The sequence below is a fragment of the Myiozetetes cayanensis genome, unplaced genomic scaffold (genome assembly GCF_022539395.1).
Source record: "Myiozetetes cayanensis isolate MyiCay16 unplaced genomic scaffold, myiCay2020 scf114, whole genome shotgun sequence".
Taxonomy (NCBI): domain Eukaryota; kingdom Metazoa; phylum Chordata; class Aves; order Passeriformes; family Tyrannidae; genus Myiozetetes; species Myiozetetes cayanensis.
In genome coordinates, this window is record NW_026086760.1 from 49,385 (window position 1) to 74,867 (window position 25,483).

General features: G+C 54.8%; 1 protein-coding gene across 1 annotated transcript; it reads right to left on the reverse strand.

Moving 5' to 3' along the window:
- Positions 1–9,341: 9,341 nt before the first annotated feature.
- PRODH2 (proline dehydrogenase 2) lies at positions 9,342–25,198 on the reverse strand. Its single transcript, XM_050306188.1, has 9 exons — positions 25,029–25,198; positions 23,881–24,071; positions 21,405–21,525; positions 20,390–20,470; positions 19,101–19,181; positions 16,761–16,913; positions 13,352–13,518; positions 11,156–11,266; positions 9,342–11,074 (listed from the first exon to the last, which is right to left on the reverse strand). The coding sequence occupies exons 1-9, from the start codon at positions 25,029–25,031 to the stop codon at positions 10,957–10,959; spliced, it is 1,026 nt and encodes a 341-aa protein (XP_050162145.1). The 5' UTR covers positions 25,032–25,198; the 3' UTR covers positions 9,342–10,956.
- Positions 25,199–25,483: the final 285 nt, after the last annotated feature.

Consider the following 25,483-nt stretch of genomic DNA (forward strand, 5'->3'; position numbering starts at 1 on the left):
GGGAGGCGCTGATTGGCTGAGAGAGGAAAAAAGGGGCGTGGCTTTTTGGGGTCCTTCCCCCCGTACCTTCTCATTTGCATAGCGGAGGATTTAATTTGATTTGCATAACCACGCCCTTACCTGCATGGCCACGCCCCCGCCATTGTCCAAATATTGGGTGGTCACGCCCCTGGTGGTGACCACGCCCCTCAAATGGCCACGCCCCTTTTTAATTGGTTCATCCCGTTGGCCACGCCCCCCTCTCGGGGTTGTTCCCGCCTTTTTTTCTGGCCACGCCCCCTCCCGGCGTTTTCCCGCCATTTTTCTCCCCCCTCAGGAGCCGCCGCCATTTTGAGGCCCCCCCCCCAACCCATCAAAAACCCCCAAAAAATCTCGAAATTCACCCAAAAATCCATCCGGGACCCCCCCATATCCCACGCGGAGCCTCGAAAAAGGCTCTTTGTGCCTCCCAACCCCCCCAAATCCACCCTAAATTCCCCCCGGCGGCTCAAAATTCCCACGACATCCACCCAAAAAACCCCACCCGGAGGCCTCAAATGCCCCCAAATCTCCACCTGACCCCAAAAAACACCCCCAAAACCCCCTTTTCTCTCCCTAAAATTCCCCTGGGACCCCCGAAAAAACCCTTTCTCCCTAAAAAACACCCCCAAAAATCCCCTTTTCTCCCCAAAACCCTCCTGAGACCCCCCCAAAAAAAAATCCCCCAGAAAAACACCCAAAAACCCCCTTTTCTCTCCCTAAAATCCCCTGGGACCCCCCCAAAATTAACCTTTCTCCCCCCAAAAAATCCCAAAAAATCCCCTTTTCTCCCCAAAATCCCCCTGAAACCTCCCAAAAAACCTTTCTCCCTAAAAAAAAAAATAAAAAAAAAATCCTTTTCTCTCCCTAAAACGCCCCCGAAACCTCCCAAAAAACCCCTTTTTTTTTTCCAAAAAACACCTCAAAATTCCCTTTTCTCTCCCTAAAATCGCCCTGAGACCCTCCAAAAATAACATTTCTCCCCCAAAAACACCCCCAAAAATCCGTTTTCTCTCCCTAAAACCTTCCAAAACCCCCTTTCTCCCCAAAATACCCCCAAAAAACCCTTTTTTCTCCCTAAAATCCCCCTGAAACCTCCCAAAAAAACCCCTTTCTCCCCAAAAACCCCTTTTTTCTCCCTAAAAAAACCCCTGGACCCCCAAAAATCCCCCAACCCCCGAGACTCCCATAAAATTCCTTCTGGACCCCAAAATTCCAATTTCTACCCCCAAAATCATCTCCTTGCCCCTCTAAAAACCCCAAAAGGAATATTTTCCCCCAAAAAAATCCACTTTTCCCCCTCTTAAAATTCAACCCGAATTCCCCCCCAAAATCCCAATTTTTCCCCCCAAAATCCCAAATTTTCCCCCAAAATCCCAAATTTCCCCCAAAATCCCAAATTTTCCCCCAAAATCCCAATTTTCCCCCAAAATCCCAATTTTTTCCCCTCAAAATCCCAAATTTTTCCCTCAAAAAATCCCTCCTGAATCCCCCCAAAATTCCATGAGGCCAGAACAGGGTTTTTTTGGGGGGGATTGAGATTTATTGGAGGTTTTAGAGTTTTTGGGGGGTTTGGAGTTTTGGGGGTTTGAGAAGATTTGAGGGCATTTCAGGGATTTTGGGGGTCTCAAAGTGGATTTTGGGGTGATTTTGGGGTCTCGGGGTGGGTTTTGGGGTTCTTGGAGGATTTTGGGGTCTCAAGGTGGATTTTGGGGTGATTTTTGGGGGTCTCGGGAGTGATTTTGGGGGTCTCAGGGGGTGGGTTTTGGGGTTCTTAGGGGATTTTGGGGGTCTCAAGGTGGTTTTGGGGTGATTTTGGGGGTCTCAGGTGATTTTGGGGGTCTCAGAGTGGATTTTTGGGAGTCTCAGGTGATTTTGGGGGTCTCAGAGTGGATTTTTAGGGTCTCAGGAGTGGGTTTTGGGGTCTCAAGGTGGATTTTGGGGATTTTGGGGTCTCGGGGTGGGGTTCTGGGGGATTTTGGGAGTCTCAGGGTGGATTTTTGGGGTTCCAGAGGTGGGTTTTGGGGTTCTTGAGAGGATTTTGGGGTCTCAAGATGGTTTTGGGGTGATTTTGGGGGTCTCGGGTGGGTTTGGGGGTCTCAAGGTGTTTTTGGGGGTCTCAAGGTGGTTTTTGGGGTGATTTTGGGAGTCTCGGGGTGATTTTGGGGGTCTCAAGGTGGATTTTAGGGGGTCTCAGGGGTGGGTTTTGGGGTCCCAGGGAGTTTAGGGGTCTCAGGGTGATTTTGGGGGTCTCGGGGGTGATTTTGGGGGTTTCAGGGTGGGTTTTAGGGGAGTTTTGGGGTCTCAGGGTGGATTTTTGGGGGATTTTGGGGTCTCAGGGTGGATTTTTGGGGATTTTTGGGGTCTCAGGGTGGGTTTTTTGGGGTCTCAGGGTGGATTTTTGGGGGATTTTGGGGTCTCGGTGTTTTTGGGGGATTTTTGGGGTCTCAGGGTGGATTTTTGGGGGATTTTGGGGTCTCAGGGTGGATTTTTGGGTTTTCAAGGTGGTTTTGGGGGTTTGGGGGTCTCAAGGTGGATTTTTGGGGTCTCAGGGTGGATTTTTTGGGGTCTCAGGGTGGATTTTTGGGGGTCTCAGGGTGGTTTTCTTGGGTTTTAAGGTGGTTTTGGGGGTTCTCAGGGTGGTTTTGGGGGTCTCAGGGTGGGTTTTGGGGGATTTTTGGGGTCTCAGGGTGGGTTTTTGGGTTTTCAAGGTGGTTTTTGGGGGTTTTGGGGGTTTCAAGGTGATTTTTTGGGATCTCCGGGTGGATTTTTTGGGGGATTTTTGGGGTTTCAGGGTGGATTTTTTGGGTTTTCAAGGTGGTTTTTTGGGGGTCTCAGGGTGGGTTTTGGGGGTCCTAAAGTGAGTTTTGGGGGGATTTTTGGGGGATTTTTTGGGGTCTCAGGGTGGATTTTTTGGGGGGATTTTTTGGGGTCCCAGGGTGGATTTTTTTGGGGGGTTTTTGGGGGTCTCAGGGTGGATTTTTTGGGGGATTTTTGGGGTCTCAGGGTGTTTTTTTTGGGGGGGATTTTTGGGGTCTCAGGGTGGATTTTTTTGGGGGGATTTTTGGGGTCTCAGGGTGGATTTTTGGGGTCTCAAGGGTGGATTTTTTGGGGATTTTGGGGTCTCTGGTTGGGGTTTTTGTGGTCTCAGGGTGGTTTTTTTGGGGGGATTTTTGGGGTCTCTGGGTGGGTTTTTGGGTTTTCAAGGTGGTTTTTGGGGGGTTTGGGGGTTTCAAGGTGGATTTTTGGGGTCTCAGGGTGGATTTTTTGGGGTCTCAGGGTGGATTTTTGGGGTTTCAAGGTGTTTTTGGGGTCTCAGGGTGGGTTTTGGGGTCCCAAAGTGAGTTTTGGGGGATTTTTGGGGGGATTTGGGGGTCTCAGGGTGGATTTTTGGGATTTTCAAGGTGGTTTTGGGGGGTTTCAAGGTGGTTTTTGGGGTTTCAAGGTGATTTTGGGGTCTCAGGGTGGATTTTTGGGGGTTTGGGGGTCTCAGGGTGATTTTGGGGGTCTCAGGGTGATTTTTGGGGGTCTCGGGGTGGGATTTTGGGGTTTCAGGGTGGGTTTGGGGTTCTTAGGGGGATTTTGGGGGTCTCAAGGTGGTTTTTGGGGTGATTTTGGGGATCTCAGGGTGATTTTGGGGTCTCAAGGTGGATTTTGGGGTCTCAGGGTGGATTTTAGGGGAGTTTGGGAGTCTCAGGGTGATTTTGGGGGTCTCAAGGTGGATTTTGGGGTCTCAGGGTGGATTTTGGGGTGATTTTAGGGGTCTCGGGGTGATTTTGGGGGTCTCAGGGTGGATTTTGGGGTCTCGGGGTGGGTTTTGGGGTTCTTGGGGGGTTTGGGGGTCTCAAGGTGGTTTTGGGGTGATTTTGGGGGTCTCAGGGTGATTTTGGGGTCTCAAGGTGGATTTTGGGGTTCCAGGGTGGCTTTTGGGGTTCCAGGGGGGTTTGGGGTCTCAAGGTGGATTTTGGGGGTCTCAAGGTGGTTTTTGGGGGTCTCAGGGTGGGTTTTGGGGTCTCAGGGTGGATTTTTGGGGGATTTTGGGGTCTCAGGGTGGGTTTTGGGGTGGGTTTGGGGGTCTCAGGGGGATTTTGGGGGTCTCAGGGTGGTTTTGGGGGTCTCAAGGTGGTTTTTGGGGTGATTTTGGGGCTCTCGGGCTGATTTTGGGGTCTCAAGGTGGATTTTGGGGGTCCCAGGGTGGGTTTTGGGAGTCTCAGGTGGATTTTGGGGGTCTCAGGGTGGGTTTTGGGGTCCCAGGGGGTTTTGGGGGTCTCAGGGTGATTTTAGGGTGATTTTGGGGGTCTCAGGGTGATTTTGGGGGTCTCAAGGTGGATTTTGGGGTCTCAAAGGTGGTTTTGAGTTTTCAAGGTGGTTTTTGAGGTTTCAAGGTGGTTTTTGGGGGATTTTGGGGGTTCTCAAGGTGATTTTTGGGGTTTAAGGTGGTTTTGGGGTCCCAAAGTGAGTTTTGGGGGCATTTTTGGGGATTTTTGGGGTCTCAGGGTGGATTTTTGGGGGATTTTGGGGTCTCAGAGTGGATTTTGGGGGATTTTGGGGGTCTCAGGATGGATTTTGGGGTTTAAGGTGGATTTTGGGGGTCTCAGGGTGGATTTTTGGGGATTTTGGGGTCTCAGGGTGGATTTTTTTTGGGGGGGATTTTTGGGGTCTCAGGGTGTTTTTTTTGGGGGGGATTTTTGGGGTCTCAGGGTGGATTTTTTGGGGTCTCAAGGTGGATTTTTTTGGGGGATTTTTGGGGTCTCTGGTTGGGGTTTTGTGGTCTCAGGGTGGTTTTGGGGGATTTTTGGGGTCTCAGGGTGGTTTTTGGGTTTTCAAGGTGGTTTTTGGGGTTTAGGGTTTCAAGGTGATTTTGGGGTCTCAGGGTGGGTTTTGGCAGGGATTTTGGGGTCTCAGGGTGGATTTTTGGGGGTTTTTGGGGTCTCAGGGTGGATTTTTGGGGTTTCAAGGTGGTTTTGGGGTCTTCAGAGTGGTTTTTGGGGGTTTTGGGGGTCTCAGGATGGATTTTGGGGATTTTTGGGGTCTCAGGGTGTTTTTGTTAGGGGATTTTTGGGGTCTCAGGGTGGTTTTTAGGGTGGATTTTGGGGTCTCAGGGTGGATTTTTTGGGGTCTCAAGGTGGATTTTTTTGGGGGATTTTTGGGGTCTCTGGTTGGGGTTTTTGTGGTCTCAGGGTGGTTTTTTGGGGGGGATTTTTGGGGTCTCAGGGTGGATTTTGGGGTTTCAAGGTGGATTTTGGGGGTTTAGGGTTTCAAGGTGATTTTTGGGGTCTCAGGGTGGTTTTTTGGGGGATTTTGGGGTCTCAGGGTGGTTTTTGGGGGATTTTGGGGTCTCAGGGTGGATTTTTGGGGTCTCAAGGTGGATTTTTGGGGATTTTGGGGTCTCTGGTTGGGGTTTTGTGGTCTCAGGGTGGTTTTTGGGGGATTTTGGGGTCTCAGGGTGGTTTTTGGGGTTTCAAGGTGGTTTTTGGGGGTTTAGGGTTTCAAGGTGATTTTGGGGTCTCAGGGTGGTTTTTGGGGGATTTTGGGGTCTCAGGGTGGATTTTGGGATCTCAGGTGGATTTTTGGGGATTTTGGGGTCTCAGGGTGGATTTTTGGGTTTTCAAGGTGGTTTTGGGGGTTTTCAAGGTGTTTTTGGGGTTTCAAGGTGATTTTTGGGGTCTCAGGGTGGATTTTTGGGGGTTTGGGGGTCTCAGGGTGTTTTTGGGTCTCGGGGTGATTTTGGGGTCTCAGGGTGGGTTTTGGGGTTTCAGGGTGGGTTTGGGGTTCTTGGGGGAGTTTGGGGGTCTCAAGGTGGATTTTTGGGGTCTCAGGGGTGGGTTTTGGGGTTCTTAGGGGGATTTTGGGGTCTCAGGGTGTTTTTGGGGTAATTTTGGGGGTCTCAGGGGTGATTTTGGGGGTCTCAGGGTGGAGTTTGGGGTCTCAGGGTGGATTTTTGGGGGGGATTTTGGGGTCTCAGGGTGGATTTTGGGGTCTCAGGGTGGATTTTTGGGGGATTTTTGGGGTCTCAGGGTGGATTTTTGGGTTTCAAGGTGGTTTTGGGGGGGTTTCAAGGTGGTTTTGGGGTCTCAGGGTGATTTTTGGGGTCTCAGAGTGGGTTTGGGATTTTGGGGTCTCAGGGTGGATTTTGGGGGTTTTGGGGTCTCAGGTGATTTTGGGGTCTCAGGGTGATTTTGGGGTCTCAGGGGTGATTTTGGGGGTCTCAAGGTGGATTTTTGGGGTTCGGGGTGGGTTTTGGGGTTCTTGGGGGGGATTTTGGGGGTCTCAAGGTGGTTTTTGGGGTGATTTTGGGGGTCTCGGGGTGGTTTTTGGGGGTCTCGGGGTGGGGTTTTGGGGTCTCAGGGTGGATTTTTGGGGTTCAGGGGATTTTTGGGGTCTCTGGGTGGGTTTTTGGGTTTTCAAGGTGGTTTTTGGGGGTTTTGGGGGTTTCAAGGTGATTTTTTGGGGTCTCAGGGTGGATTTTTTGGGGGATTTTTGGGGTCTCAGAGTGGATTTTTGGGGGTTTTGGGGGTCTCAGGATGGATTTTTGGGGGGGGTTGGGGTCTCAGGGTGGATTTTTTTGGGGGGGGTTTGGGGGTCTCAGGGTGGATTTTTTGGGGTCTCAGGGTGGTTTTTTTTGGGGGGATTTTTGGGGTCTCAGGGTGGATTTTTTGGGGGCATTTTTGGGGTCGCAGGGTGGATTTTTTGGGGGGATTTTTGGGGTCTCAGGGTGGATTTTTTGGGGTTTCAAGGTGGTTTTTGGGGGTTTTGGGGTTTTCAAGGTGATTTTTTGGGGTCTCAGGGTGGATTCTTTGGGGGGATTTTTGGGGGTCTCAGGGTGGTTTTTGGGGTCTCAGGGTGGATTTTTTGGGTTTTCAAAGTGGTTTTTGGGGTTTTGGGGTTTTCAAGGTGATTTTTTGGGGTCTCAGGGTGGATTTTTTGGGGGGATTTTTGGGGTCTCTGGGTGGGGTTTTTGGGGTCTCAGAGTGGAGTTTTTGGGGGATTTTTGGGGTCTCAGGGTGGATTTTTTGGGGTCTCAGGGTGGATTTTTTGGGGTCTCAGGGTGTTTTTTGTGGGTCTTAGGGTGGATTTTTTGGGGTTTCAAGGTGATTTTTTTGGGTTTTAAGGTGGTTTTTGGGGCTCCCAAAGTGAGTTTTGGGGGCATTTTTTGGGGATTTTTGGGGTCTCAGGGTGGATTTTTTTGGGGGATTTTTTGGGGTCTCAGAGTGGATTTTTTGGGGGGTTTTTGGGGGTCTCAGGATGGATTTTTGGGGGTCTTGGGGTCTCAGGGTGGATTTTGGGGTCTCAGGTTGCTTTTTTTGGGGGGGTTTTTGGGGTCTCAGGGTGGATTTTTTGGGTTTTCAAGGTGATTTTTGGGGGTCTCAGGGTGGTTTTTTTTGGGGGGGGATTTTGGGGGTCTCAGGGTGGATTTTTTGGGGGATTTTTGGGGTCTCAGGGTGGTTTTTTGGGTTTTCAAGGTGGTTTTTTGGGTTTTCAAGGTGGTTTTTTGGGGTCTCAGGGTGGATTTTTTGGGTTTTCAAGATGGTTTTTTGGGGTTTCAAGGTGGATTTTTGGGGGGTTTTGGGGGTTCTCAAGGTGATTTTTTGGGGTCTCAGAGTGGGTTTTGGAGGTCTCAGGGTGGATTTTTTTGGGGGGGATTTTTTGGGTCTCTGGGTGGATTTTTTTGGGGGGTCACTCCCATGGGCGGAGCCTGCGCCGAAGCTCCGCCCAGAGCAGCTGCCCTCCCCTGCAGGCCCGCCCAGCGCCCCACTTTGGGGGTCCCAGGGGGTTTTGGGGGGTCTCAAGGTGGTTTTTTGGGTTTTGGGGGTTCTCAGGGTGGATTTTGGGTGTCCTAGGGTGGTTTTTGGGGGTCTCTGGGTGGATTTTTTTGGGGGATTTTTGGGGTCTCTGGGTGGATTTTTTGGGGGGTTTTAGGGGTCTCAGGGTGGTTTTCTTGGGTTCCAAGGTGGTTTTTGGGGGTCCCAAAGTGAGTTTTGGGTGGATTTTTTTGGGGGGTCACTCCCATGGGCGGAGCCTGCGCCGAAGCTCCGCCCAGAGCAGCTGCCCCTCCCTGCGGGCCGTCAGCGCCCCGGTTTTGGAGGTCCCGGGGGGTTTGGGGGTTTTAGGGGTCTCAAGGTGATTTTGGGTGTCCCAGGTGGTTTGGGGTTCTCAGAGTGGTTTTGGGGGTCTCAGGGTGGATTTTGGGGGGATTTTTGGGGTCTGGGGTGAATTTTGGGGGGTTTGGGGTCTCAGGGTGGATTTTGGGGGTCTCCTGGTGGATTTGGGGATTTTTGGGGGTCACTCCCATGGGCGGAGCCATGCGGCTCGCCCAGAGCAGCTGCCCCTCCTCTGGGGCCTCCGCCAGAGCCCCGGTTTTCGGCGGCCTTGAGGCCAGGTGCGGCACCGTCACCTCGGGGTCCCGACCGGCACCGATTGTACACCCACGGACGCAGACTGCCTGGGGGAGGGTTTGGGGTCAATTCGGGGCGATTGGGGCGATTTGGGGTGATTTGGGGTGATTTTGGGACATTTTGGGTCATTTTGGGGCATTTTAGGGACATTTTGGGTCATTTTAGGGACATTTTGGGTCATTTTGGGGTGATTTTGGGGGTGATTTGGGGGTGATTTTGGGGGTGATTTTAAGGTCATTTTGGGGTGATTTGGGGAGTGATTTTGGGAGTGATTTTAGGGGATGATTTTGGGGGCATTTTGGGACATTTAGGGAGATTTTGGGGTCATTTTAGGGTGATTTGGGGAGTGATTTTGGGGGCATTTTGGGGTGTTTTGGGGTGATTTTGGGGGTGATTTTGGGATGATTTTGGGGTGATTTTGGGGTCATTTTAGGGTCATTTTAGGGTGATTTTAGGGTGATTTTGGGTGATTTTGGGGGTGATTTTGGGGTGATTTGGGGGTGATTTTGGGAGTGATTTTGAGGTCATTTGGGGGTGATTTGGGGGTGATTTTGGGTCATTTTGGGGTGATTTTGGGGGTGATTTGGGGAGTGATTTTGGGGGTGATTTTAAGGTCATTTTGGGGTGATTTGGGGGGTGATTTTGGGGGTGATTTTGGGTGATTTTAGGGGCATTTTGGGACATTTTAGGGACATTTTGGGTCATTTTGGGGTGATTTGGGGAGTGATTTTGGGGGCATTTTGGGTCGTTTTGGGGTGATTTTGGGGGTGATTTTGGGTCATTTTGGGGCATTTTGGGTCATTTTAGGGACATTTTGGGTCATTTTAGGGACATTTTGGGGTGATTTTGGGGTGATTTTGGGGGTGATTTTGGGGTGATTTTGGGGGTGATTTTAAGGTCATTTTGGGGTGATTTTGGGTCATTTTGGGGTGATTTTGGGTCATTTTGGGGTGATTTTGGGGGTGATTTTGGGAGTGATTTTGGGGGTGATTTTAAGGTCATTTTGGGGTGATTTGGGGGGTGATTTTGGGTGATTTTGGGGATGATTTGGGGGCATTTTGGGACATTTTAGGGACATTTTGGGTCATTTTGGGGTGATTTGGGGAGTGATTTTGGGGGCATTTTGGGTCGTTTTGGGGTGATTTTGGGGGTGATTTTGGGATGATTTTGGGGGTGATTTTGGGGACATTTTAGGGACATTTTGGGTCATTTTGGGGTGATTTTGGGTCAATTTGGGGTGATTTTGGGGGTGATTTTGGGATGATTTTGGGGGTGATTTTGGGGACATTTTAGGGACATTTTGGGTCATTTTGGGGTGATTTTGGGTCAATTTGGGGTGATTTTGGGGATGATTTTGGGGACATTTTAGGGACATTTTGGGTCATTTTGGGACGATTTTGGGGCATTTTGGGTCATTTTGGGGTGATTTTGGGGATGATTTTGGGGGTGATTTTGGGCGTGATTTTGGGGGTGATTTGGGGGTATTTTGGGTCATTTTGGGGTGATTTTGGGGGTCATTTGGGGGTCATTTTGGGGGTGATTTTAAGGTCATGTTGGGGGTGATTTTAAGGTCATGTTGGGGTGCTTTGGGGGCATTTTGGGATATTTTGGGTCATTTTGGGTCATTTTGGGTCATTTTGGGGATGATTTTGGGGTTGATTTTAAGGTCATTTTGGGGGGATTTTGGGGGATTTTGGGGTGATTTTGGGGGTGATTTTGGGGGTGATTTTAGGGTCATTTTGGGCTGATTTTGGGTCATTTGGGGGTGATTTTGGGAGTGATTTTGGGTCATTTTGGGGAATTTTGGGGGTGATTTTGGGGTATTTGGGGTGATTTAGGGGTCATTTGGGGGTCAATTTGGGGTGATTTAGAGGGTGATTTTGGGGTCGTTTTGGTGTGATTTTTGGTGATTTTGGGGGTGATTTTAAGATAATTTTGGAGTGATTGGAGGGCATTTTGGGTCATTTTGGGGTGATTTTGGGGGTGATTTGGGGATGATTTAGGGGGTGATTTGAAGGCATTTTGGGGACATTTTGGGGTGATTTGGGGGCATTTTGGGGATGATTTTGGGGTTGATTTTAAGGTTATTTTGGGGTGATTTTGGGGGTGATTTGGGGGCATTTTGGGGACATTTAGGGTCATTTTGGGAGTGATTTTAGGGTCATTTTGGGGTGATTTTTGGGGTCATTTTGGGGTGATTTTGGGGGGTGATTTGGGTCATTTGGGAGTGATTTTTGGGGGTGATTTTAGGGTCATTTTGGGGTGATTTGGGGGTATTTTGGGGGGTGATTTGGGTCATTTGGGAGTGATTTTTGGGGGTGATTTTAGGGTCATTTTGGCGTGATTTGGGGGCATTTTGGGGGTGATTTTGGGTCATTTTGGGGTGATTTTGGGGGTGATTTAGGGGGGGTCACCCAGGGGGGTCATTTTGGGACAATTTGCGGGTATCACTCAGGGGTCACTCAGAGGTCACTCAGGGGTCATTTAGGGATAATTTGGGGAGGGTCACTGTGTGGTCACTCGGGGGTCCCCCAGGGGTCACTCAGGGATAATTTTGGGCCCCCCCCTTACCCAGGGCCAGCGAGATGTGGTCCCCCATCCCCATGAGCTGCGCGAACCAAACGGAGCCCCCGGAGCGGGGCAGGGAAAGCTCCTCCATCCTGGCGGGGGGGGAGGGGCTCAGAAAGGGGAGGGGCGGGGGAGGGTGGGGATGACGTCAGCGAGGCCCCTCCCCCCCTCACCTGCGGGCGGCGTGGAGCACCGAGCCCTCGTTGTGAGTGGCCACCACCAGACCCAGTCGAGAGCCCGGCCGGGCAACCTCGGCCAGGGCCACGTCCAGGCAGCGCTGGTAGCTGAGAGAGAGGGGGGAAAAAGGGGGAAATCGGCCCAAATTTAGGGAAAAAGGGAGAAATCAGCCCAAATTTTAGGGGAAATTCCCCAAAAAAATATGGGGTGGGAGAGGTGAGAAAGAAGGAGGGGAATGGGGGGGAAAAAAGGGGGAAATCAGCCCAAATTTTAGGGAAAAAAGGGGGAAATCAGCCCAAATTTTAGGGGAAATTCCCCAAAAAAATATGGGGTGGGAAGGGTGGGATAAGAAGGAGGGGAATGGGGGGGAAAAAAAGGGGAAATCAGCCCAAATTTTTGGGAAATTCCCCAAAAATTGAGTGGGAGAGGTGAGAAAGAAGGAGGGGAATGGGGGAAAAAGGAAATCGGTCCAGAATTTTAGGGGAAGGAAATCAGCCCAAATTTTAGGGGAAATTCCAAAAAAAATATGGGGTGGGAAGGGTGGGAAAGAAGGAGGGGAATGGGGGGGGAAAAAGGGGGAAATCAGCCCAAATTTTAGGGGAAATTCCCCAAAAAAATATGGGGTGGGAAGGGTGGGATAAGAAGGAGGAGAATGGGGGGGGAAAAAAAGAGGGGAAATGGGGGGTTTGGGGGGGAAAAAGTTCTGGAAATGGGGCGGAATATGGCCCCCAAAATCGGCCTGGAAATGGAACCAAAATGACATCAAAATGGCACTAAAATGGCAGCAAAATCGCCCAAAATCTCCCCAAAAGTCGCCCGAAATTCGCCCCAAAATGGCCATGAAACTGGCACCAAAATCACCCCCAAAATCGCCCCGAAAATGGTACCAAAATAGCCCCGAATATCAACCCAAAATCGCCCCCAAATCACCCTGAAATTGGCAGTAAAATCGCCCTGAAAATCCCCCCCAAAATCGACCCCAAATCCCTCAAAAAATCACCCCAAAATCGCCCCGAAAATAACTTTGAAAATCCCCCAAAATCGTCCCAAAAATCACCCTGAAAATTGCCCCGAAATTGCCCAAGAATCACTCTGAAAATCACCCCCAAAATGGCCCTGAAAATTTCCCAAAAATCACCCCAAAAAATGCCGTAAATCATCCCCAAATCGCTCCAAAATTGCCCTGGAAATAACCCTGAAAATTGCCCCAAAATAGCCCCCAACACCACCCTGAAAGTGCCATCAAAATCGCCCCCCAAATCGACCCAAACTCGCCCCAAAAATGGACACGAAATTGGCCTGAAAATAGCACAAAAAGTCGTCCCAAAAAGTCCCCAAAAATGACAAAGTCACAGATGAAGAAAAGGGGCAAAAAAACCCAAAGAGGAAAATGTGGGAAATCAGAAAATCCCGCCAAAAATTTACCCAAATTCCATGAAAAAATACCTTAAAAAAACCCACAACACTCCAAATCCCTTTGAAACTCCCCAAAAAAAAATCACCTAAAAAAAAAAATCCTTAAAAATCACCCTGAATCCACTCGAAAACCCCCTTAAAAAATCCCCCAAAATCCACCCAAAAATCCCCCCAAATTCCCCCGAAATCCCTAAAAACATCACCTCAAAAACATCCTTAAAAATCACCTCAAAACGTCCTTAAAAACCACCCCAAATCCACCCAAAAACCCTCTTAAAAATCCCCCCCAAATGGCTAAAAATCCCCCCAACCCCCCCAAAAAATCTCTAAGAAGTCACCTCAAAAAAACTCCTTTAAACCACCCCAAATCCACCCAAAAATCCCCTTAAAAATCACCTCATTCAAATCCTTAAAACCACCCCAAATCCACCCAAAAATCCCCTTTAAAATCACCTCATTCAAATCCTTAAAAATCACCCCAAATCCCCTCAAAATCCCCCCAAATTCCCCCAAAAATCACTAAAACATCCCCCCAACCCCCCCAAAAAATCTCTAAAAAGTCACCTCAAAAAACTCCTTAAAACCACCCCAAACCCACCCAAAAATCCCCTTTAAAATCACCTCATTAAAATCCTTAAAAATCACCCCAAATCCACCCAAAAATCCCCTTTAAAATCACCTCATTCAAATCCTTAAAAATCACCCCAAATCCCCTCAAAATCCCCCCCAAAATCCCCCAAATCCCCCAAAATGCCCCCCCTTTTTGGGGGTCTCACCTGAGCGAGGTCTCCTCGGGCGTGGCCCAGGTGGGGGGAGGGCGCCCCCCGGCGGCCGCGAGGCCCCTCTCGAGCTCCAGGTACGCCCCCCGCACCAGCTTCGCCCCGAAGGCCACGCCCACCCGGGCACAGAGGGCGGAGTCGGCCCGGAGACGCCCCTCGGCCTCCTGGCGGGAAAGGTGGGGACACGCCCACCCCAAAATCACCCCCAAATCACCCCCAAATTACCCCCAAATCAACCCCAAAATCAACCCAAATGGCCCCAAAATCACCCCCAAATCACCTCACAATGACCCCAAAATCACCCCCTGAATCACCCCAGAATCGCCCCAACATGACCCCAAAATGACCCAAAATCACCCCCTAAATCACCTCAAAATGACCCCAAAATCACCCCCTGAATCACCCCAAAATCACCCCAAAACGACCCCCAAATCACCCCTGAATCGCTAACATGACCCCAAAATGACCCAAAATCACCCCTAAATCACCTCAAAATGACCCCAAAATCACCCCTGAATCACCCCAAAATCACCCCAAAACGACCCCCAAATCACCCCCTGAATCGCCCCAACATGACCCCAAAATGACCCAAAATCACCCCCTAAATCACCTCAAAATGACCCCAAAATCACCCCCTGAATCACCCCAAAATCACCCCAAAATGACCCCAAAATGACCCAAAATCACCCCCAACATGACCCCAAAATCAACCCAAATGACCCCAAAATCACCTCAAAATGACCCCAAAATGACCCCAAAATCACCCCCTGAATCACCCCAAAATCACCCCCAAATGACCCCCAAATCACCCCAAAATCACCCCCAACATGACCCCAAAATCAACCCAAATAACCCCAAAATCACCTCAAATGACCTCAAAATGACCCCAAAATCACCCCTGAATCACCCAAAATCACCCCAAATGACCCCAAATCACCCCAAAATCACCCCTAAATGACCCCAAAATCACCCCTAAATCACCTCACAATGACCCCAAAATCACCTCTGAATCACCCAAAATCACCCCTGAATCACCCCAAAATCACCCCAAATGACCCCCAAATCACCCCAAAATCACCCCCTAAATGACCCCAAAATCACCCCCTAAATCACCTCACAATGACCCCAAAATCACCCTCTGAATCACCCCAAAATCACCCCAAAATGACCCCCAAATCACCCCCTGAATCGCCCCAACATGACCCCAAAATCAACCCAAATGACCCCAAAATGACCCCAAAATCACCCAAAATGACCCCAAAATCACCCCCAAATCACCTCACAATGACGCCAAAATGACCCAAAAATCGCCCCCTAAATGACCCCAAAATCACCCCCAAAATTACCCCCAAATCACCCCAAAATGACCCAAAATCACCTCCTAAATCACCTCAACTCAAAATGACCCAAAATCACCCCAAAATGACCCCAAAATCCCCCCCTGAATCACTTCAAAATCACCCCCTAAATCATCTCAAAATGACCCCAAAATCACCCCCAAATCGTCCCATAAATGACCCCAAAATCACCCCCAAAATGACTTTAAAATCACCCAAAATCACCCCAAAATCACCACAAAAATTACCCCAAATCACCCCCTGAATCACCCCAAAATGACCCCTAAATCACCTCAAAATGACCCCAAAATCACCCCCTGAATCGCCCCAAAATTACCCCCTAAATCACCTCAAAATAACTCAAAATGAACCCAAAATGACCCAAAATCACCCCAAAATCGCCCCCTAAATCACCTCAAAATAACCCAAAATCAACCCAAATGGCCCCAAAATCACCCCCAAATCACCCAAAATCAGCCCCAAAATGACCCCAACACTCTAAATCACCTCAAAATCACCCCCTAAATCATCTCAAAATGGCCCCAAAATCACCCCAAAATGACCCAAAAATTGCCCCCTAAATGACCCCAAAATCACCCCCTAAATCACCTCAAAATGACCCAAAATCACCCCAAAATCACCACAAAATCACCCCCTAAATCACCTCAAAATGACCCAAAATCACCCAAAATCACCCCAACAGGATCCACAAATCACCCCAAAATCACCCCCTGAATCCCCTCAAAATGACCCAAAATCACCACAAAATGACCCAAAACCACGCCCTGAATCGCCCCAAAATCACCCCAAAATCACCTCAAAATGACCCCAAAATCACCACAACGTGACCCTGAAATCACCCCCTGAATGACCCCAAATCACCCCAAAATGACCCAAAATAACCCAAAATCAACCCAAATGGCCCCAAAATCACCCCAAAATCACCCCCAAATCACCCCCTGAATCCCCTCAAAATGACCCAAAATCACAACGTGACCCCAAAATCACCCCCTGAACGACCCAAAATCACCCCAAAATCGACCCAAAATAACCCAAAATCAACTAAAATGGCCCCCAAAATCACCCCCAAATCACCCCCTGAATCCCCTCAAAATGACCCAAAATCACCCCCTGAATCCCCTCAAAACGACCCAAAATCACCCCAACATGACCCAAAATCACCTTAAAATCACCCCAAAATGACCCAAAGTCACCCTCAGGTGTGTCCCAGGTGTGTCCCAACCCCCCCAGGTGTGTCCAGGTGTGTCTGGGTGTGTCCCACGTGTGTCCCAGGTGTGTCCCCTCCCCCCCAGGTGTGTCCCACGTGTGTCCCAGGTGTGTCCCAGGTGTGTCCCTGGCCCGTCCCCTCCCCCCAGGTGTGTCCCAGGTGTGTCCAGGTGTGTCCCAGGTGTGTCCCAGGTGTGTCCCCTCCCCCCAGGTGTACCTGCAGGTAGGCCTGGTAGGTGTTCCAGACCCAGGGCAGCATCCCCTCCCCCCCAGGTGTGTCCAGGTGTGTCCCAGGTGTGTCCCCTCCCCCCAGGTGTGTCCCAGGTGTGTCTGGGCATGTCCAGGTGTGTCCAGGTGTGTCCCAGGTGTGTCCCAGGTGTGTCCAGGTGTGTCCCAGGTGTGTCCCAGGTGTGTCCCCTCCCCCCAGGTGCACCTGCAGGTAGGCCTGGTAGGTGTTCCAGACCCAGGGCAGCATCCCTCCTGTCCCAGGTGTGTCCCAGGTGTGTCCCAGGTGTGTTCCCAGGTGTGTCCAGTGTCCCAGGTGTGTCCCAGGTGTGTCCCCTCCCCCCAGGTGCACCTGCAGGTAGGCCTGGTAGGTGTTCCAGACCCAGGGCAGCATCCCCTCCCCCCCAGGTGTGTCCCAGGTGTGTCCCAGGTGTGTCCCAGGTGTGTCCCTGGCCCGTCCCCTCCCCCCAGGTGTGTCCAGGTGTGTCCCAGGTGTGTCCCAGGTGTGTCCCCTCCCCCCAGGTGTACCTGCAGGTAGGCCTGGTAGGTGTTCCAGACCCAGGGCAGCGTCCCCCCCCCAGGTGTGTCCCAGGTGTGTCCCCTCCCCCCAGGTGCACCTGCAGGTAGGCCTGGTAGGTGTTCCAGACCCAGGGCAGCGCCCCCCGGCGGTTGTGGCGCCACATGAGCCCCAGGGTGACGCAGGTGAGCGCCGGGTTCAGGTGGGACAGCTCCGCGTCCACCAGCAGGCGGACCCCGCCCGCCACCGCCGCCTGCACGACAGGTGGGACTGGTGAGACAGGGGGGACTGGGGGGACTGGGACAGGTGGGACAGGTGGGACTAGGACAGGTGGGACAGGTGGGACAGGTGGGACAGGTGGGACTGGGACAGGTGGGACAGGTGGGACTGGAACAGGTGGGACAGGTGAGACAGGTGGGACTGGGACAGGTGGGACTGGGACAGGTGAGACAGGGGGGACTGGGGGGACTGGGACAGGTGGGACAGGTGGGACTAGGACAGGTGGGACAGGTGGGACAGGTGGGACAGGTGGGACAGGGGGGACTGGGACAGCTGGGACAGGGACAGGTGGGACAGGTGGGACAGGTGAGAGTGGGACAGGTGGGACAGGTGGGACTGGTGAGAGTGGGACAGGTGGGACAGGTGGGACAGGTGGGACAGGTGGGACTGGGGGGACTGGGACAGGTGGGACAGGGGGACAGGTGGGACTGGGACTGGTGGGACAGGGGGACTGGGGGACTGGGGGACAGGTGGGACTGGGACAGGTGGGACAGGTGAGATGGGATAGGTAGGATGGGTGGGACAGGTGGGACAGGTGGGACTGGGACAGGTGGGACAGGTGGGACAGGTAGGACTGGAACAGGTGGGACTGGGACAGGGGGACAGGTGGGACAGGGGGACAGGTGGACAGGTGAGATGGGATAGGTGGGACAGGTGGGACAGGTGGGACTGGGACAGGGGGGACAGGGGGGACTGGGGGGACTGGGGGACAGGTGGGACAAGGACAGGTGGACAGGTGAGATGGGATAGGTGGGACAGGTGAGACAGGTGGGACAGGGGGACAGGGGGGACTGGGACAGGGGGGACAGGTGGGACTGGGGGGACTGGTGGGACTGGTGGGACAAGGACAGGTGGGACAGGTGGGACTGGGACAGGTGGGACTGGGGGGACTGGTGGGACTGGTGGGACAAGGACAGGTGGGACAGGTGGGACAGGTAGGACTGGAACAGGTGGGACTGGGACAGGGGGGACAGGTGGGACAGGTGGGACTGGTGGGGCTGGGACAGGTGGGACAGGTGGGACTGGTGGGACTGGAACAGGTGGGACAGGTGGGACAGGTGGGACAGGGGGGACTGGGGGACAGGTGGGACTGGGACAGGTGGGACAGGTGAGATGGGATAGGTAGGATGGGTGGGACAGGTGGGACAGGTGAGACTGGGACAGGTGAGGGGGGACAGGTGAGATGGGACTGAGACAGGTGAGACTGGGACAGGTGAGACTGGGACAGGTGAGGGGGGACAGGTGAGATGGGACTGGGACAGGTGAGACATGGATAGGTGAGATGGGACAGGTGGGACAGGCAGGACTGGGACAGGTGGGACAGGTGGGAGTGGGACAGGTGAGATGGGACAGGTGAGATGGGACTGGTGAGACTGATGGGACTGGAACAGATGGGACAGGTGACCCAGGTGGGACAGGTGAGGTGCCACAGGTGGGACAGGTGGCCCAGATGACCCAGGTGGGGCACGGGGACAGGTGGCCCAGGTGGGACAAGTGCCCCACATGACCCAGGTGGGACAGGGACAGGTGGCCCAGGTGGGACAGGTGGCCCAGGTGGGACAGGTGGCCCAGATGACCCAGGTGGGACAAGGACAGGTGTGCCACAGGTGGGACAGGTGCCCCAGGTGGCCCAGGTGGGACAGGTGCCCCAGGTGGGACAAGGACAGGTGGCCCAGGTGGGACAGGTGAGGTGGCCCAGGTGGGACAGGTGACAGGTGCCCCAGGTGGGACAGGTGCCCCAGGTGGGACTGGGACAGGTGGGACAGGTGGGACAGGTGGGACAGGTGCCCCAGGGGACCCAGGTGGGACTGGGACAGGTGGGACAGGTGGGACAGGTGCCCCAGGTGGGCCAGGTGCCCCAGGTGGGACAGGTGAGGTGGTACAGGTGGGACAGGTGCCCCAGGTGGGCCAGGTGCCCCAGGTGGGACAGGTGAGGTGGCACAGGTGGGACAGATGCCCCAGGTGGGACAGGTGAGGTGGTACAGGTGGGACAGGTGAGGTGGTACAGGTGGGACAGGTGCCCCAGGTGGGACAGGTGAGGTGGTACAGGTGGGACAGATGCCCCAGGTGGGACAGGTGAGGTGGTACAGGTGGGACAGGTGAGGTGGTACAGGTGGGGCAGGTGCCCCAGGTGTGCCAGGTGCCCCAGGTGTGCCCCCACCTGGGCGACGCGGTCGATCCTGCGCAGGGCCCCGCCCAGGTGTTCGTTCTCGGGGGGGCTCAGCCCGGGGAAATTCGGCACCTGGGGGGAGGAGCCTGCAGGTGAGGGGGGCGGGGCTGAGACCCCCCTGGGGGCGGGGCTTATCAGGAAAAAGGGTGTGGCCTCATAAAGGTGGGTGTGGCCTCATACAGGTGGGTGTGCCCTCTTAAAATGGGTGTGGCCTCATAAAGATGGGTGTGGCCTCATACAGGTGGGTGTGGCCTCATAAAGGTGGGTGTGGCTTAAGAAAGGTGGGTGTGGCCTCACAAAGGTGGGTGTGGCCTCGTAAAGGTGGGTGTGGCCTCGTAAAGGTGGGTGTGGCAACCCAAAGGTGGGTGTGGCCTCGTAAAGGTGGGTGTGGCCTCAGAACGGTGGGTGTGGTCTCAGAAAGTTGGGTGTGGCCTCAGAAAGGTGGGTGTGGCCTTATGAAGGTGGGTGTGGTCTCAGAAAGGTGGGTGTGGTCTCATAGATGTGGGTGTGGCCTAAGAAAGGTGGGAGTGGCCTCATACAGGAGGGTGGGGCCTCGTAAAGGTGGGTGTGGCCTCAGAAAGGTAGGCGTGGTCTCTTAAAATGGGTGTGGCCTCATAAAGGTGGGTGTGGCCTCAGAAAGGTGGGTGTGGTCTCAGAAAGTTGGGTGTGGCCTTGTAAAAGTGGGTGTGGCCTCATAAAGGTGGGTGTGACCTCAAAAGGGTGGGTGTGGCCTCATAAAAGTGGGTGTGGTCTCACAAAGGTGGGTGTGGCCTCACAAAGGTGGGTGTGGTCTCACAAAGGTGGGTGTGGCCTCATAAAAGTGGGTGTGACCTCATAGAGGTGGGTGTGGTCTCATAAAGGTGGGTGTGGCCTCATAAAGGTAGGTGTGGCCTCATAAAGGTGGGTGTGGCTTCATAAAGGTGGGTGTGGCCTCATAAAGATGGGTGTGGCCTCATAAAGATGGGTGTGGCCATGTAAGGAAGGGGCGTGGCCACATAATGAAGGGGCGTGGTCTTATCTCGGGGGCGTGGCTTCATGTGAAAGGGGTGTGGCCTCGCAGTTGAGGGCGTGTCCCCTGGAAAAGGGGGCGTGGCTCTTGGCAGAAGGGGCGTGGCTTCATTAATGAAGGGTGGGGCCTATCAGGGGGAGTGGCTTCGATCAAAGGGGTGTGGTCTGGTCAAATAAGGGTGTGGCTCTGGTGAAAGGGGCGTGGTCTGATGAAAAGGGGCGTGGCCTCATGGTTGGGGGCGTGGCCTCTGGGGAAAAGGGGGCGGGGTTACCTGCCCGCCCATCACGGCCGCCATCTTGTCCGGGGTCAGCCCCGCCCCCCCCGGCTCAGCCAATCGCTGAGAGAGCTTCTCCTGGGGGGGGAGGGGCCACAGAGGGGTGGGGAGGGGCCACAGAGGGACGGCCCCGCCCCACGGATCCCACCCCACACTTGTGGGGCTGATCCCGACTCTCGTGGGTCCCACCCACAATCCCACCCCACACTCATGCCCCTCCCCCACTCCTGCCCCTCCCCACAGACCCCACCCCAAATTTATGGGTCCCCCTCAGAGACCCCGCCCCCACTCATCGGGTCCCACCCCACAGACCCCACCCCACATTTAGGGTCCCCCAACTTTTGGGTCCCCACCCCAAATTTATGGGTCCTACCCCACAGATCCCACCCCACAGACCCCACCCCACATTTAGGGTCCCTCCCCCCAAATTTATGGGTCCTACCCCACAGACCCCACCCCATGGACCCCACCCCCAGACCCCACCCCACAAATCTCACCCCACAGACCCTGCCCCACAGACCCCACCCCCAAATCCCACCCCCAAATCCCAATCCACAGACCCCACCCCACAGATCCCACCCCACAGATCCCACCCCACAGACCCCACCCCACAAATCCCACCCCACAGATCCCACCCCACAAATCCCACCCCTAAATCCCACCCCAAAGACCCCACCCCACAAATCCCACCCACCACAGATCCCACCCCACAGACCCCACCCCACAAATCCCACCCCCTAAATCCCACCCCCAAAGGCCCCACCCCACAAATCCCACCCCACAGATCCCACCCCACAGACCCCACCCCACAAATCCCACCCCTAAATCCCACCCCAAAGACCCCACCCCACAAATCCCACCCACAAATCCCACCCCAAAGACCCCACCCCACAAATCCCACCCCACAAATCCCACCCCAAAGACCCCACCCCACATTTATGGGTTCCCCTCCCCAATTTCTGGGTCCCACCCCACAGACCCTCCCCCCTCCCCGTGCCCCTCCCCCACTCACGCAGAGCCGCTGACTCAGCAGCGCCGTCACCTTGATCTGCACGGCAGGATCGGGCCCCGCCCCCGCCGCCAGCCCCACACATTGTAGGGCTGCCCCACAGTTGGCCTGGAACCAGAACTCCCTGCCCCACAGACCCCATAACTGACCCCAAAACTGACCCCATCACTGACCCCATCAGTGACCCCAAAACTGACCCCAAACTGACCCCAAAACCCCAAAACTGACCCCAAAACTGACCCCAAACTGACCCCAAAACTGACCCCATCACTGACCCCATAACTGACCCCATCACTGACCCCATCACTGACCCCATAACTGACCCCAACACTGACCCCATAACTGACCCCATAACTGACCCCAAAACTGACCCCATCACTGACCCCATCACTGACCCCATCACTGACCCCATCACTGACCCCATCACTGACCCCATCACTGACCCCATCACTGACCCCATCACTGACCCCATCAGTGACCCCATAACTGACCCCTGACCCCATAACTGACCCCATAACTGACCCCATCACTGACCCCATAACTGACCCCATACCTGACCCCATCACTGACCCCATCACTGACCCCATCACTGACCCCATAACTGACCCCAAAACTGACCCCATAACTGACCCCATAACTGACCCCATAACTGACCCCCTGACCCCATAACTGACCCCATAACTGACCCCATAACTGACCCCATAACTGATCCCAACACTGACCCACTGTAAGCTGACCCCACAGCTGGCCTGGAACCGACCCCTGACCCACATGACCCCATAGGTGACCCCAAAACTGACCCCATAACTGACCCCATAACTGACCCCATAACTGACCCCAAACTGCCCATCACTGACCCCATCAACTGACCCCATCACTGACCCATAACTGACCCCAAAACTGACCCCATACACTGACCCCATCACTGACCCCATCACTGACCCCATAACTGACCCCATAACTGACCCACTGACCCCATAACTGACCCCATAACTGACCCCAAACTGACCCCATAACTGACCCCATAACTGACCCCATAACTGACCCCATAACTGACCCCATCACTGACCCCATAACTGACCCCATACCTGACCCCATCACTGACCCCATAACTGACCCCATAACTGACCCCATCACTGACCCCATACACTGACCCCATCACTGACCCCATAACTGACCCCATCACTGACCCCATAACTGACCCCAAACTGACCCCATAACTGACCCCATAGTGACCCCATCACTGACCCCATAACTGACCCCATAACTGACCCCATCACTGACCCCATAACTGACCCCATAACTGACCCATAACTGACCCCATCACTGACCCCATAACTGACCCCATAACTGACCCCATCACTGACCCCATCACTGACCCCATACACCCTGACCCCATCACTGACCCTGCAGCCCCATAACTGACCCCATAACTGACCCCATCACTGACCCATCAGACCCTGACCCCATAACTGACCCCGCTTATTATCACTGACCCCATAACTGACCCCATACGCCCCACATTGTAGACTGCCCACAGTTAGCCTACCATCACTGACCCCATCAGACCCATCGTAGCCCCATAACAGACCCATACAGCTGCTTACCCCATCACTGACCCCAAAGCTGACCCCATAACTGACCCCATCACTGCAGCCCTGCTGGCCCAGCATGGCCCCATAACTGACCCCCAGCCCCATCACTGACCCCATAACTGACCCCATCACTGACCCCATAACTGACCCCATACACTGACCCCATAACTGACCCATCTTTGACCCCATAACTGACCCCATCACTGACCCCATAACTGACCCCATAACTGACCCCATAACTGACCCCATCACTGACCCCATAACTGCATACCTGACCCCATCACTGACCCCATAACTGACCCCATAACTGACCCCATCACTGACCCCATCACTGACCCCATCACTGACCCCCTGCTTAGCCCCATCACTGACCCCATAACTGACCATCACTGACCCCATAACTGACCCCATACTGACCCCATCACTGACCCCATGACCCCATAACTGACCCCATCACTGACCCCATAACTGACCCCATAACTGACCCCATAACTGACCCCATCACTGACCCCATAACTGACCCCATAACTGACCCCAAAACTGACCCCATCACTGACCCCTCCCACTCCCCCCATCCTCACTCACCCCTCCCCCACCTTCATCTCCCCTCCCCCAAGTGACCCCTCCCCACCCCTCCCCTCAATATCGCCTCCTCCCCACCCCCATAAGTCACCCCGCCCCTCCCCCTCAAATTCGCCCCTCCCACCATATAAGTGACCCCTCCCCACCTCATAGCTGACCCCTCCCCTCCTTGCCCTCCCCTCCCCCTGAAATTCCCCCTCCCCCTCCTTCCCCTCCTCCCACCCCAAAGTGACCCCTCCCCGCCCCTCCCCCTCCATTCGCCCCTCCCCACCCCTCCTCCCCCCCCTCCCCTCCCCACTCACCCCTCCCCCTCGGGCCCCTCCCCCTCCAGGGGCAGGGCGAGCATGGGGCGGAGGCCCCGCCCCCGGAGCCGCTCGGCCACGCCCCCCAGGGCTCTGCGGCCACGCCCCGAGGCGAAGTGACCGAACAGGGACAGCGACAGCAGCCCCCGCCAAAGGGGGAGGGGCAGCACCCGCTGCGACCCCCGCAGCACCTGGGGGGGAGGGGGGACACTCAGGGACCCCCCGGACCCCACAGATTGACCCCAGACCCACAGGTTGACCCCCAGACCCACAGGGACCCCCCCGACCCACAGGGGGAGGGGCAGCACCCGCTGCGACCCCCGCAGCACCTGGGGGGGGAGGGGACACTCAGAGACCCCCCTGACCCCATAGATTGACCCCTGACCCACAGGGACCCCCCTGACCCACAGGGACCCTCCTGACCCACAGGGACCCCCCGGACCCCAAAGATTGACCCCTGACCCACAGGGACCCCCCCTGACCCACAGGGGGAGGGGCAGCACCCGCTGCGACCCCCGCAGCACCTGACCCCAGGACACTCAGGGACCCCCTGACCCACAGGGACCCCCTGACCCCAAAGATTGACCCCTGACCTACAGGGACCCCCTGACCCACAGGGACCCCCTGACCCCAAAGGTTGACCCCTGACCCCAGAGATTGACCCCAAACCCAAAGGGGGAGGGGCAGCACCCGCTGCGACCCCCGCAGCACCTGGGGGGGGGAGGGAGTTATGGGGGAGGGGGACACTCAGGGACCCCCTGACCCCATAGATTGACCCCATAGAGAGGGTTCCCTGTGGGTCACGGGGGTCTCTGAGGGTCAGGGTGGATCTCTGGGGTCTCTGTGGCTCAGGAGGGTCCCTGTGGCTCCAGGAGTGCTCTGTGTGGTCCCTGTGGGTCAGGGGGTCTCTGGGGGGGGTGCAGGGGGTCTCTCAGGGGGTCGGGGGTCTCTGTGGGGTCTCTGTGGGTCAGGGTGGACCTCTGGTGGTCCCCGTGGGTCAGGAGGGTCTCTGGGGGGGTGCAGGGGGTCTCTCAGGGGGTCTCTGTGGGGTCTCGTGTGGTCCCTGTGGGTCAGGGTGGATCTCTGGTGGTCCCTGTGGGTCAGGAGGGTCTCTGGGGGCAGGGGCTCTCAGGGGTCGGGGGTCTCACCATCTCGGCGTTGTCCACCAGCCAGGGGTGGGCACAGAGCCGCAGCACCAGCAGGGCCCGCACCAGCTCCCACCCCCCAAGCGCCCTCAGCGCCCGGCCCTGCCCAATCCGCGCCGCCAGGGACCCCCCCGGGGACCCCCCCACGGCCGGGGAACCCCGGACCCATAGAGACCCCCTGGATCCCCCGGCCCCATAGAGACCCCCAAATCCCCTGACCCAATAGAGACCCCCTGAATCTCCCCGACCCCATAGAGACCCCCAAATCCCCTGGCCCCATAGAGACCCCTCTGGATCCCTTCGGTCCCATAGAGACCCCCATGGAGCCCCCCGCCCCATAGAGACCCCCTGGATCCCCCGGCCCCATAGAGACCCCCAAATCCCCCTGGCCCATAGAGACCCCCAAATCCCCTGGCCCCATAGAGACCCCTCTGGAATGCCTCGGTCCCGTAGAGACC

What these genes read in the sequence shown, in the direction of transcription:
- PRODH2 (XM_050306188.1), bottom strand. An exon ending in GAGGGGCCCGAGGGGGAGGG is followed by an intron (nt 21,526 to 23,880) that starts GTGAGTGGGGAG and finishes TCTGTGGGGCAG; the next exon opens with GGAGTTCTGGTTCCAGGCCA. An exon ending in TGCTGAGTCAGCGGCTCTGC is followed by an intron (nt 20,471 to 21,404) that starts GTGAGTGGGGGA and finishes CTCCCCCCCCAG; the next exon opens with GAGAAGCTCTCTCAGCGATT.